The sequence below is a fragment of the Lissotriton vulgaris genome, chromosome 8, assembly GCF_964263255.1.
Source record: "Lissotriton vulgaris chromosome 8, aLisVul1.2, whole genome shotgun sequence".
NCBI lineage: Eukaryota > Metazoa > Chordata > Amphibia > Caudata > Salamandridae > Lissotriton > Lissotriton vulgaris.
Window position 1 is genome coordinate 1,514,592,957 of NC_141696.1, and position 13,949 is coordinate 1,514,606,905.

The following is a 13,949-nucleotide window of genomic DNA, read 5'->3' on the forward strand; positions in this document are numbered from 1 at the left end:
TCCCTAAACTAGGCAGGAGGGTCTGTGTGTAAGAGTCTCGCCAGGGGGAGAGCTGGGTGCATACAGACCCCCTCAACCAACCATCCTAAAATATCCCACCCGCATGCAGCAAGTGCACTGACCCCGCCAAGGTGCCCCGTTTTTCTTCCAGCTCTGCTTTTGTTTTATTTTTGCAAGTGGTCGCAGATAGCGCTTAATGCTGTCCCTGCAGCTCCAGGCACGTCAGGCTACACACAGGTGTGCGCAAGTGTTTACGGAACCCTGATTGAAGCAATCATGTTCATCAGGGCAACTCGCTGGGGCATGAACAGTTTCCACACACAAACCCCAACAAAAAGCAGGGGCAGTACGTACAAGCAGACCTGGGCTCGATCCTTTAACAAGCCACGCCCCCTGTCAATCAATTGAGCCATTGCACCACCGGATCTGGGTCACCAAGCTCTTTCAAAACCTCTAGAGATGAGAATTCGGAGGTCTTTTTCTATTAATTTTTGAGTGCCTGGTCCCTTTTCTAGCATACAGGCGGCGGCCATTTTGCTTTGGGGTCAAACTGTGGCTCAGGTTTGGAACTGTGAGCGAACTGAGGCAGAGAACGAGGCTGGATGATTAAAAGTATGTTCTGATACTCGCAGTTTAGATGTGGAATTATGTCTGGATTGGAAAGGTATGTATCGACTCTGTGGTTGGGACAGCAGTGACCTCTTCATCGTTTGTACAGTTCTGTTTGCCTTCCTCCTCAACACTCTCGGTGAAAAGCTGGTGGTATTTCAGGTCAGCTCGATGACCGTTGCTTACTGGGGTTCAAGGTGGCCGGATGGAGCAGCTCGCTCCGTAACAGCTCAGAGGGGTTATTTGCGCCAAGTGAGCCGGGATTGAGACTCTTACAATTAAGTGCCAAATAAACACTGAATACATGTAACATCATTGAGACCAAAGAGGGTGAGGTAGAAGTTATGTTATGTTATGTTATGTTATTAAAATATTTCTAAAGCGCGCTTTCACCGATTGGTTTCTTGGCGCTGTGATCATCAGTAACATGAACAAAGGGTGGGGAGTTGCGTTATTGAAATGCTTGTCTGAAGAGCCAGGTCTTCAAGGCTTTCCGGAAAGAGAGGAGGTCTTGACAATTCCGGATCTCCAGGGGGAAGGAATTCCACAAGCAGGAAGCAAGGGTCGCAAACCTACGGCCTCCTGCGCGCTTAAGTTTGAAGGAGGGCATCTGCAGGAGGCTCAAATGGAGTGAGCGTAGGTTGCGGGATGGAGTATATCTGGAAAACAGTTGGTTAATGAATGAGGGGCTTTTACAATAGAGGGACTTGAAGATTATACAACCAGTTTTAAAGGCACAGCGCTGGGTTACTGGGAGCCAGTGTAGTTTCTTTAGTAGAGGGGTAGCTGCGTGTCGCCTAGGTTGGTTCAGGATTAGCCTTGAGGCATGGTTCTGTACCATCTGGAGTCGCTTAACTAGGTAGTTGGGAAGACCTAGGTAGGTGGCGTTCGCGTAGTCCAGATGGGACAGTACAGTTGAGATCACAACCTGGGTGATTGCCTCTGAAGTAAGCAGACGGCGTACCTTCCGAATTTTTTTTAGTTGGAAAAAGCACTTGGAGACCACCTGACCTACTTGCGCTTTCAGTGATAGGTCGCGGTCCACGGTGACTCCAAGTGTTTTGGCTGACAAGGAAGGTGTTGGAGCTTGGCCTAATTCAGAGGGCCAATAGTGGAGGCCCCAGTACTTAGTGCTGTCGCCGGTCAAAACTAACTCGGTTTTCCCCGGGTTTAGTTTGAGCTGGTTCTGGTCCATCCAAGTTTTAATGAAACTCATGGTGGACTGAAAGTGCAGTATGGAGTCTTCAGTGTTGTCGATGGTAAAGAGCAGTTGTAAATCGTCTGCGTAGTTGAAGACACTCACCTGTTTGTCTCTTAGGGTCTGAATCAGGGGAAGTATGTAAAGATTAAATAGGTGAGGTGACAGGGAGGAACCTTGTGGCACTCCGCAGGTGATGGCCTGTTTGGCACCCATTAGATCACCAAGGCGTAGTGTTTGGTTGCGGTCTGTCAAGAAGGATCTCAACCAACAGGCTGCTAGGTCCCGGACGCCGGCCTGTTCGACACGGTCGACCAAGATGTTGTGATCGACCGTGTCAAAAGCGGCCGAAAGGTCCAGGAGCACCAGGGCCTGTGGGGAGCGTCTGTCGGCGCAGTCACGCAGGGTGTCCAAGACTGTCGTGACTACTGCTTCAGTGGAGTGTGCAGGCCGAAAGCCTGCCTGGTGGGGGTCGAAGCAGGAGGATTCCTCAAGAAAGTTAGAGAGGCACTTGGCCACGTGCGCCTCTAGAACTTTTGCCAAATAGGGCAGCAGCGAGATGGGTCGAAAGTTGGCTTTGCAAGCTGGGTCTGCCCCCGGTTTTTTTAGCAGCGGGATGACTATGGCCTCTTTAAACGCTGCGGGAACTGTGCCAAGAGACAGGGAGTTATTCAGGAGGGAAATGGCAGGTGCTGGGTGTGTCAGGAAGCACTCTTTTTTAAGATGTGAGGCGGGCAGCTGTCCGAGGGTGCACCGGATTTTACTCTTGATAGCAATTCCCGAAATTGGTCCTGGGTAATAGGTGGGAAGCTACTAAGGATGTTGTGGTTAGGCTTTATAGACATGATGGACGTGAGGGGGGACACCGGTTGAGGGATACTGGCTTTGATGTCCAGTATTTTGTCAATAAAGTAGACATTAAGTGAGTCACAAAGCGGTTGAGTGGGGATGATCTTAGGACGAGAAGCGGTTGAGTGGGTCACAAAGCGGTTGAGTGGGGATGATCTTAGGACCAGAAGTCCCTGGTCCAACAGGTGTGGACACAACTCAACACAGGGGACTTTCAGGAGACCAAAGAGGGTGGAACGGAAGCCACTAATAGAAGCCTCAAAGGTGGGTGAGTCCCAAGGAAGCGAGGTCAACGCCCTTCGTGGAGGAGGAATCATGGCTACTCCATGCTGGAGTCCAGAGAGAGTGGGATCAAAGACCCCCAGGGGATCACCATTGGCTAACGATGGCGTCAAAGTGGCTAAATGGAAGACTCTTGCCAAAATAATTCATTGGTTGTTACTTAACGGAGCCCGAAGGGAGTGGACATGATGAGCCGCAATAGAACGGCGCCATACTTGGTAAAGGCTTAAACCAAGATGGAAGGACGACTAGACCCCTCCTCCCCCGCTTTAGCGCAGCTCAAAGATTATTCATTTATGGTTCATGCACTCGATTTTTGTACTTGCGTAAGCCCAAACAAGATAGCATGCACATTCTTGCTAGCACCACTCATCAGTTAGGTATTCGAGCTGAAAGGAAGTAAGGCACAAGATTCTTGCTGGAACAGCTCATGATTGGTACCAGCTTAATTGTTGGGAATTAGGAATTAGCCCAAAGGGCTTATCTCCGGGTCATTAAACACTAGGAGATTCATCTCGGGTGATTACTCTTGAAGCGATCAGTATCTGAGGAGCTCTAGTTGTTTAATTCATTTTTCATTACGAATTTTTAGTTGAACCTCGGGTGTTGCTGTTTTTTTTTTTAATAAAAGCCCCAAACCAGATACTTTCCTGTAATTTATATCTTTACTGTGTTGTTGTCGTCCTTTTTAAAATTCACTTCACTCTTCCGGCTTCTTTTCTATAGTTTGGTAAAATTAATATAAGTAACATACCTCCCATTTCCTATTCACATCTGGGTTTTGACAGTGCCGCTGCCAAAGAGAACTATTGCTTACAGCATAGAAAGAGTGGAGTTTGGGTCCATTACTTTGATCTAGTGGTTCTTCTTGTTGCCCTCTTGAATCAGTATCTCCTAAGTGCTGCCAGAATGCGTATTTTTTCCGTTTCATAGAAAAAGAAAGGCAGACTATACTGAAGCCTCCATTGTCTTCAATACCACCCTCTTTTTGTTTCTTTATCAAAAAGGTTGGATAGAAGGGCGCCATCGGTATAGTTCTCCCTTCTTCCTAGGTAATATTAACTAAAGAATGTTGATAATGAAAGCTAACTTACCATCCAACCATTATTTGAAATAGAACAAAAACAGGATTGTACTGAAGGCAAGGACGCCTTCAATTAAGTCTTTCTTTCATTTCTTGTCGTGCTTTAAAGTGCTTACATTACATGGCGGGCGGTAGCACCTTAAACACAGACAGATTGAATTCACCAATTTTTTTTTAAATTTTTTTTAATTATACTAGTCTTTATCTTCTATTTTTCTTCCTTTTGGCAACAATAACCCTCACAGTGACGTTTATATCAATGATTTTGTTTCCACTGCCTTTGGTTTCTCAAATTAACTACTCAGATGTTTCTAAAGGGAATCAAACCAGGAAAAGTACATCACTGAAAGAACCCAACTAGAAGGACAACCACTGGAAAACAAACAGCGGTGCTGAGAAGCCCCACAGGAAAACCACTGCAGCCCTGGCTTGTAGGGTGGCAGGGCACGGCTCAGTGGAGATCAGGACTACACACCACACCCTACAAATCCCCCCACAAGAGGACATATTGCGCCTTGGGCTCAAGGACTCAGACGGTGGCCACTCACCTCTGGAGGACTCCAGCCACTCCTGCTTGACGCTGTAGCGGACTTGGGCCTTCGGGTGGCTCTCGGGCAGGTTGCAGGCGATGACCGCTGTGTTCCCCTCATCCACCTCGATCACATGCTGGGCGTCGAACTTGAAGTCCTGGAGGTCTGTGGGGGAGCAAGAAGTGGGGTGCATTAGGAGGTGGCCTTGAGTGACCGGTCTGCTGTGCTGCAAGGGCTGCTTTCAGCATCTCCTGAGCAGCATCAGACACTTGATGCAGAAGTTATGCTCGAACCTCAAGGTCCTGCAAGGACACTGCCAGAAGTTGTATAAAGTGCTGTAGATTTACGACGGAGAAAAAGAAGCACTTCATTTTCTATACGCTTACGCCTACCACCATGTTTTTGGCCAAGTCAAAATTACACATAATTCATGGTTTTGGCAGCAAAAAAAGGCTTCTGAGGTTTACTACAGGGAAAGTACAAAATGTACTCGTTCCCCAGGACTAATCTTGGACCAGGAAAGTGTTACAATACCATTTACAAAAGTGGCAGACATCACAATGGCATGAAACTGTACAACTCACAGCACCCTCTTCTGATCATGAACCGCCTCCTCCCCCAATGAAAAATATAAAATGTTTGTTTTTAAAGAGGTCAAACGCAAGAAGTGAGCAGACAGTACTTTTCTTAGATAATAAAAATCAAAAAGTAGGACATTAATTAAAAGTGGGTGTCAAGAAAGCCCGAAACTTTGCTTGGGCACACGGAGAGACCATGGGGCAGTGCGGTTACTGGACACCGCTTGTCCACACAGACCACAGGGACAGTGAGCGTGGGCAGCTTCACAGCGTGGGCAGACTGAGCCACGGGCTAGAACATATGTATTCATAAAGCGTACGTTCACCCTCTCGGATAGCTTTTCACTAAATAAAAGATATTTATTGCTGCCCAACTTAACGGTGCACACGTTATCCACCTAGAGAGCATGAAGGGATGTGTGCATCTGTTCGGACTCGAGCTTGCAACCAACATACGCACACACACGTCACCCACCCACACTGACCTACGACAGGGATATAGATTATAGACAGGGCCACTGGAATTAGGCGGCAGGGGGGCAGCAAATTATGCAGTAGGATTGACTAAAATATGCAACCAGAAAAGGCAAATTATGGTGCACAATGCGTTCGATAGTAATACTTCATTATTTTCTAATATTTCGTTATGGTAATACTGCCTGGGTTAAGAGTTCATCCCATTAGTACCAGTTTATGAACCAAATACAGAAATAAGCAACAGAAAGATGACCAGTTAACCTTCGCGAAGAGTATTCCACTGCGTGCGAACAAGTCACCACGTTTTAGTAACTTTTGATCTGTTGGAGCTGGAAACTATTTTTTCTTAAAATCTGCAAATAATGTATCAGATGATGAATTATGTGGCAAATGCTGCAAATCACAGCCTGTCCACACATTGACCCTTGGGGGGGCACGAGAGCGCAGCTTGTCACCACTAGGACTCCCCGACTATGAGAGACCAGCTTGTACATACTCCAACCCCTGGACTGCAAGAAAGATTCTAGAGTCCAGCCTGTCCACCCTCGGACCCCGAGGGTGGAACTAGAATCCTGAGCTTGTGTACACACTAATCCCTGGATAGTGAAACAGATTCTAGAGTACAGCCTGTCCACACACTGACCCCTGGATGGTCAAATGCATTCTAGAGCACAGCCTGTCCACACACATTGACACCTGGGCTGTGAGATAGTTTCTGGAGCACAGCCTGTCCACACACACAGACACCTGGGCTGTGAGATAGTTTCTAGAGTCCAGCCTGTCCACACACACTAACTCCTGGAAAGCCAGATAGATTCCAGAGTCCGCCTGCCCATACTGCCCCTGGGGCGGAAGTGGGGCACAGCTGGACTACACGAGCCGCCCTCAAGCTTCCGTGGAGTTGTTTGGGGGAGGGGGTGTGGGGTGAGAGGGGCTCCCTTCCTCCGCCTGGTCCTGATGAGTGTACCAGCTCTGTCACGTGGACCGAGAGAGAGGGTCGTGTTTCACGGACGTGTGTGTGGGGCTGACACCTGCCCCCCCCCCCCCCTCACTGCGGGGTGCCTCTCTCAGGCCCATTAGCGGTTGTTTTCACAGTGACTCCCCTGTCTGCATTCCTCCTTCCCAAAGCATCGAGCTGCCTGCATCCATCATGTGGAGTGCTGTCACTGGGGGACACCATGCCCCCCCCCCCCCTCACTCCCGAATGCACTTATCCGGTCCACGTCCACCGCCCCCACCCGCATGCATGTGACTCCCCCTCCCTTGCTCTCGGGGCCCAGAATCCACCGGGGGCTCCGAGGAGACGCCGACCCTCCTCTGGACTTTCGGGGATGGAAGGGACTTCCAGGTTGCTTCACGTTCCTGCTGGGGTTTCCCAGCTGTGGCCCCTCCCTAAGCCATCCTGCGAGGATCTACCAATTAGAGGGGGCGGGCGGAAGGCAGAGAGACCCCTCCCCCATACTGGGTTCCCTTAGGCAGAGTGGGCAGTCTGGAAATGCTGCTTGGCAAATGTGTCTTCATTTGGCACTGCTACTGGGGCAGTGACAGAGGGCAGTCTGCTTTACTTACTGATAAAAGGGCAGTTAAAGGACAGTCTGCTGTAGTTACTGATGGACACGCAGTGGAAGAGGGCAGTCTCTTTCAGTTACTGGTGCGAGGGCAGTTCAAGAGGGCTGTCTCTTTAAGTTACTGGTGCAGGGGGCAGTTCAAGAGGGCTGTCTCTTCCAGTTACTGGTGCGAGGGCAGTTCAAGAGGGCTGTCTCTTTAAGTTACTGGTGTAGGAGGCAGTTCAAGAGGGTGGTCTCTTTCAGTTACTGGTGCAGGGGGCAGTTCAAGAGGGCTGTCTCTTTAAGTTACTGGTGTAGGGGGCAGTTCAAGAGGGCTGTCTCTTTAAGTTACTGGTGCAGGGGGCAGTTCAAGAGGGCTGTCTCTTTTAGTTACTGGTGCTGGGGGCAGTTCAAGAGGGCTGTCTCTTTAAGTTACTGGTGCAGGGGGCAGTTCAAGCGGGCTGTCTCTTTTAGTTACTGGTGCAGGGGGCAGTTCAAGAGGGCTGTCTCTTTTAGTTACTGGTGCAGGGGGCAGTTCAAGAGGGCTGTCTCTTTTAGTTACTGGCGCAGGGGGCAGTTCAAGAGGGCTGTCTCTTTCAGTTACTGGCGCAGGGGGCAGTTCAAGAGGGCTGTCTCTTTTAGTTACTGGTGCAGGGGGCAGTTCAAGAGGGCTGTCTCTTTTAGTTATTGGCGCAGGGGGCAGTTCAAGAGGGCTGTCTCTTTCAGTTACTGGCGCAGGGGGCAGTTCAAGAGGGCTGTCTCTTTCAGTTACTGGCGCAGGGGGCAGTTCAAGAGGGCGGTCTCTTTTAGTTACTGGCGCAGGGGGCAGTTCAAGAGGACTGTCTCTTTAAGTTACTGGCGCAGGGGGCAGTTCAAGAGGGCTGTCTCTTTTAGTTACTGGTGAAGGGGGCAGTTCAAGAGGGCTGTCTCTTTCAGTTACTGGTGCAGGGGGCAGTTCAAGAGGACTGTCTCTTTCAGTTACTGGTGCAGGGGGCAGTTCAAGAGGGTTGTCTCTTTCAGTTACTGGCGCAGGGGGCAGTTCAAGAGGGCTGTCTCTTTCAGTTACTGGCGCAGGGGGCAGTTCAAGAGGGCTGTCTCTTTTAGTTACTGGTGCAGGGGGCAGTTCCAGAGGGTGGTCTCTTTCAGTTACTGGTGCAGGGGGCAGTTCAAGAGGGCTGTCTCTTTTAGTTACTGGCGCAGTGGCAGTTCAAGAGGGCTGTCTCTTTCAGTTACTGGTGCAGGGGGCAGTTCAAGAGGGCTGTCTCTTTTAGTTACTGGCGCAGTGGCAGTTCAAGAGGGCTGTCTCTTTCAGTTACTGGTGCAGGGGGCAGTTCAAGAGGGCTGTCTCTTTCAGTTACTGGCGCAGGGGGCAGTTCAAGAGGGCTGTCTCTTTCAGTTACTTGTGCAGGGGGCAGTTCAAGAGGGCTGTCTCTTTCAGTTACTGGCGCAGGGGGCAGTTCAAGAGGGCTGTCTCTTTCAGTTACTTGTGCAGGGGGCAGTTCAAGAGGGCTGTCTCTCTTAGTTACTGGTGCAGGGGGCAGTTCAAGAGGGCTGTCTCTTTAGTTTCTGGTGCAGGGGGCAGTTCAAGAGGGCTGTCTCTTTAAGTTACTGGTGCAGGGGGCAGTTCAAGAGGGCTGTCTCTTTAAGTTACTGGTGCAGGGGGCAGTTCAAGAGGGCTGTCTCTTTTAGTTACTGGTTTAGGGGCCAGTCAAGAGGGCTGTCTCTTTCAGTTACTGGTGCAGGGGCAGTTCAAGAGGGCTGTCTCTTTTAGTTACTGGTGCAGGGGGCAGTTCAAGAGGGCTGTCTCTTTTAGTTACTGGTGCAGGGGGCAGTTCAAGAGGGCTGTCTCTTTTAGTTACTGGTGCAGGGGGCAGTTCAAGAGGGCTGTCTCTTTCAGTTACTGGCGCAGGTGGCAGTTCAAGAGGGCTGTCTCTTTTAGTTACTGGCGCAGGGGGCAGTTCAAGAGGGCTGTCTCTTTTAATTACTGGCGCAGGGGGCAGTTCTAGAGGGATGTCTCTTTTAGTTACTGGCGCAGGGGGCAGTTCTAGAGGGCTGTCTCTTTTAGTTCCTGGCGCCGGGGGCAGTTCAAGAGGGCTGTCTCTTTTAATTACTGGCGCAGGGGGCAGTTCTAGAGGGATGTCTCTTTTAGTTACTGGCGCAGGGGGCAGTTCTAGAGGGCTGTCTCTTTTAGTTCCTGGCGCCGGGGGCAGTTCAAGAGGGCTGTCTCTTTTAATTACTGGCGCAGGGGGCAGTTCTAGAGGGATGTCTCTTTTAGTTACTGGCGCAGGGGGCAGTTCTAGAGGGCTGTCTCTTTTAGTTCCTGGCGCCGGGGGCAGTTCAAGAGGGCTGTCTCTTTTAATTACTGGCGCAGGGGGCAGTTCTAGAGGGATGTCTCTTTTAGTTACTGGCGCAGGGGGCAGTTCTAGAGGGCTGTCTCTTTTAGTTACTGGCGCAGGGGGCAGTTCAAGAGGGCTGTCTCTTTTAGTTACTGGCGCAGGGGACAGTTCAAGAGGGCTGTCTCTTTCAGTTACTGGTGCAGGGGGCAGTTCAAGAGGACTGTCTCTTTCAGTTACTGGTGCAGGGGGCAGTTCAAGAGGGTTGTCTCTTTCAGTTACTGGCGCAGGGGGCAGTTCAAGAGGGCTGTCTCTTTCAGTTACTGGCGCAGGGGGCAGTTCAAGAGGGCTGTCTCTTTTAGTTACTGGTGCAGGGGGCAGTTCCAGAGGGTGGTCTCTTTCAGTTACTGGTGCAGGGGGCAGTTCAAGAGGGCTGTCTCTTTTAGTTACTGGCGCAGTGGCAGTTCAAGAGGGCTGTCTCTTTCAGTTACTGGTGCAGGGGGCAGTTCAAGAGGGCTGTCTCTTTTAGTTACTGGCGCAGTGGCAGTTCAAGAGGGCTGTCTCTTTCAGTTACTGGTGCAGGGGGCAGTTCAAGAGGGCTGTCTCTTTCAGTTACTGGCGCAGGGGGCAGTTCAAGAGGGCTGTCTCTTTCAGTTACTTGTGCAGGGGGCAGTTCAAGAGGGCTGTCTCTTTCAGTTACTGGCGCAGGGGGCAGTTCAAGAGGGCTGTCTCTTTCAGTTACTTGTGCAGGGGGCAGTTCAAGAGGGCTGTCTCTCTTAGTTACTGGTGCAGGGGGCAGTTCAAGAGGGCTGTCTCTTTAGTTTCTGGTGCAGGGGGCAGTTCAAGAGGGCTGTCTCTTTAAGTTACTGGTGCAGGGGGCAGTTCAAGAGGGCTGTCTCTTTAAGTTACTGGTGCAGGGGGCAGTTCAAGAGGGCTGTCTCTTTTAGTTACTGGTTTAGGGGCCAGTCAAGAGGGCTGTCTCTTTCAGTTACTGGTGCAGGGGCAGTTCAAGAGGGCTGTCTCTTTTAGTTACTGGTGCAGGGGGCAGTTCAAGAGGGCTGTCTCTTTTAGTTACTGGTGCAGGGGGCAGTTCAAGAGGGCGGTCTCTTTTAGTTACTGGTGCAGGGGGCAGTTCAAGAGGGCTGTCTCTTTCAGTTACTGGCGCAGGTGGCAGTTCAAGAGGGCTGTCTCTTTTAGTTACTGGCGCAGGGGGCAGTTCAAGAGGGCTGTCTCTTTTAATTACTGGCGCAGGGGGCAGTTCTAGAGGGATGTCTCTTTTAGTTACTGGCGCAGGGGGCAGTTCTAGAGGGCTGTCTCTTTTAGTTCCTGGCGCCGGGGGCAGTTCAAGAGGGCTGTCTCTTTTAATTACTGGCGCAGGGGGCAGTTCTAGAGGGATGTCTCTTTTAGTTACTGGTGCAGGGGGCAGTTCAAGAGGGCTGTCTCTTTCAGTTACTGGTGCAGGGGGCAGTTCAAGAGGGCTGTCTCTTTTAGTTACTGGCGCAGGGGGCAGTTCAAGAGGGCTGTCTCTTTAAGTTACTGATCCATGGGGACAGTGGACCAAGGCAGTCTATTTTAGTTGGTGGTAAGTAGCCAGTGAAAAGGACAGTTTTAATACACAATGGTAGTAGAAAGGGGAAGCCTCCTTAACTTACTGATACGTAGTGGTGGGTGGTAAATTCCACTCCGCGCTTTATGGAAAAACCACTCCAACCGGGCGGGAACAGCAGCACATGAGGAAGAGAGCAAAACAGCAGAGGGATTGGTCGGGAGAGCAGCACATAAGAGTGACAGCAGCCCACGAGGGCGAGAGCAACACGCACCATTGGCATTTTGCAGTGAGGAGCACGTGAGGAAGAGAGCTGGAAAACACATGCACTACCGTGAAGTGCTGGACGGAAAAGGTATTTTCCCCCCAAAAGTGAGCAATAGAAAGGCTAAAATACCAGCCATCAAAGGAATGAGAAACAGCTTTGCTCCAGTGGTGGGCCAAACCTCAGAAGGGGAAGGAAAACCAGAAAACGAGTGACAAGCAAGCAGCCCACAAGGTCTTCGACAACAAACATCAAAGGGTGTCTGTCCGGGAGACGGAACCAAAGCAAAGTGTAACACCACCCACGCATGCGTGAACATTACCAGTGCCCTGAGCACCAACGCGACACACACTCAGGGCTTCTCACAAGTCATACGCACGACTTGGGAACATGGACTCTGTATATAGCATCAAAGGTTAGGCGCTACAGGCGCCCCATCTTTGGAATACTTCAAGTTGAGGCCAGGAGGCAACACCACGGGGCTTTCTTCGCCTCCCACCGACAGTTTAAGAGCAGGGCGGGCGGGCACACGAGAAAGCCGAGACTCCAACATTGTCCAGAAAAAACAGACACAAAAATCTCAGAGACGCCACAAAACAGCGAGAGTTGGCATATTATAAATTCACTCCCCTCCGGCTGCCGGGAAAGCGGGCCCCACCTTCCGCCAGGGGTTCAGCATTGATTTAAATGCCAGCAGCAGGTACCCCTCTGCCCCCGCACCCCCCGCGCAGGCCTCTTCCGAGGACCCGGGGGAGGGGGCAGGCAGTTCACTTTCCAGATGTGGCCCAAGTGGGGAATCAGTCATCAGTCCTGGGGGGTTCCCAGGGCCTCGTTACAGCTAGGCCGGGGAGGTGATAACTCAGGGCTGAAGGGATTGTAGGGTCGGCCAGCGTTAAGGGCTTGAGAGGACCCCCCCCCCCTCCCTCCCCGTGTTGTTCCACACCCCCCAGCTCATTAAAGCCGGACTGCAGGGGGCGTCGTATGGCTGAGGAGGTGCTGGGCAGCCGGAGTTCAAAGGTCCCTTAGACACACCCTGTCCCGTCCCAGACATTATTTCTCTCGCCAAATATGGACTCCGAGGGAAATCTCTTTATTTTTTTATTTTTATTAGTTTTTTTATACAATGTACAGAAGTACACTTTACATATAACAGTTATCAGGTTTCGCTGACATTCACATTAGGGCTGGTTTCTTGCTGTGGCGACTTTGTTCGATTGTTCGAGGGTGGACGAGCATTTGGTTTTAACCGGTCTACGCTTTATGGCCCTGTAAGCTTGCGTAAATGTAACACTGAACGTGTGTCTCAATTGCTTTCCGGCCACTTTACCAGTTGTAACATATAACATAACAAAAAAACACATATGCGTTTGGCTGATGATTGGTGATTGGCCGCCGGCCTCTGTGGGTGTTTCCTATTGGTGTAGCGTCGTTAAAATGTTTATGGGGGTTTGTACGGGTTTAGGAATTTGTCTAAAGTTGACCACATCCCTCTGTTGGGATTTCTCCAGGGTATGTGTCTCAGTGCAGTGTTGTCCGCCCCCTGAGATACGTCACCCAATTCGCCCAGCCTTTGAATGTGGCCTTGGTGGTGTCTTTCCATTTGGCTAGCACCGTTTTTGTTGCAGTCGTCAGGAGGAAGTCTAGAAGGTTTCTGTCTTGTTGTGTGGCTATGTCTGTTGTGATGTGTGCTGTGGTTATAGTGGCAAATTCCCGTTTTAGAGTGCAGCCTAGGGCTTTGTTAACGAAGTCGAACACCTTTCCCCAGAATTTGCTGACCTTACTACAATGGAAGGTGAGGTGTGCGAGGTCTCCCTTCTCTGTGCTGCAATTCCAGCAGCAGTCGTTATCCCTCAGGCCTATCGATGCTAGATGAGCTGGTGTCCAGTATGCTTGGTGTAATAGTCTTCAAAGAAGAGAGTTTCCCAGAAAAACCAGAAAGGACTGGGTATCAAAATAATAACAAAAGCAAGATTCCTTTCTGTGTCGTATTGCGGCTTTGTGACCAACTAGTCTACTTATAATGTATTATATAACTGGCTAGACCGACAGGTTATATAGGTACTAAATTTTACTCCACACTAGAATATATGCCAAAAAGTTTGGTTTTTTATTTTTTATTTTCGAGTTTGTTTTTTGAGCGATAATAAGAATAGGATTTATGCTGTATTAGACTAGGGAACGCTCAATTTTTATGTATGATATGATCTACTCTGTTGTGAATTTTACATGAATGTTTTTAACTAATGAAAATAAAATGCTGAGAGAAAGAAAACTATTCTAGTGTGGAGTAAAAATTAGTACCTATATAAACCTGTCAGTCAAGCCAGTTATATAATACATTATAAGTAGACTAGTTGGTCACAAAGCTGCAATACGACACAGAAAGGAATCTTGCTTTTGTTATTATTTTGCTTGGTGTAATAGCCAGAATTTCGTCTGAACTAGCCCCGGTGATATGTTTTTTGCTGGGGCCGCTCACATGGTTTGTAATTCTTGTTCAGTGAGTTTGGAGCCTATCTGCGTTTCCCAGTAGCTAGTATTCTTGGCATTGAGATTGGAGGAGACATGGCGGAGGAGTTTGTACAGGTGAGAGACTTGGTGTCCCGTCTTATTTATGACTGTAAATGTTATATGACGATTGACCATCTCCC

At 49.8% G+C, this 13,949-nt stretch overlaps 1 protein-coding gene across 4 annotated transcripts in view; it reads right to left on the reverse strand.

Moving 5' to 3' along the window:
* Positions 1 to 13,949, reverse strand: part of BOC (BOC cell adhesion associated, oncogene regulated) — a 133,914-nt gene that overhangs the window by 25,069 nt on the left and 94,896 nt on the right. For all 4 annotated transcript variants that reach the window (XM_086935638.1, XM_086935636.1, XM_086935637.1 and 1 more), the window contains one exon: positions 4,571 to 4,717. In XM_086935638.1, coding sequence (XP_086791764.1) covers positions 4,571 to 4,717 — 147 coding nt within the window. The remainder of the gene's footprint in view (positions 1 to 4,570; positions 4,718 to 13,949) is intronic.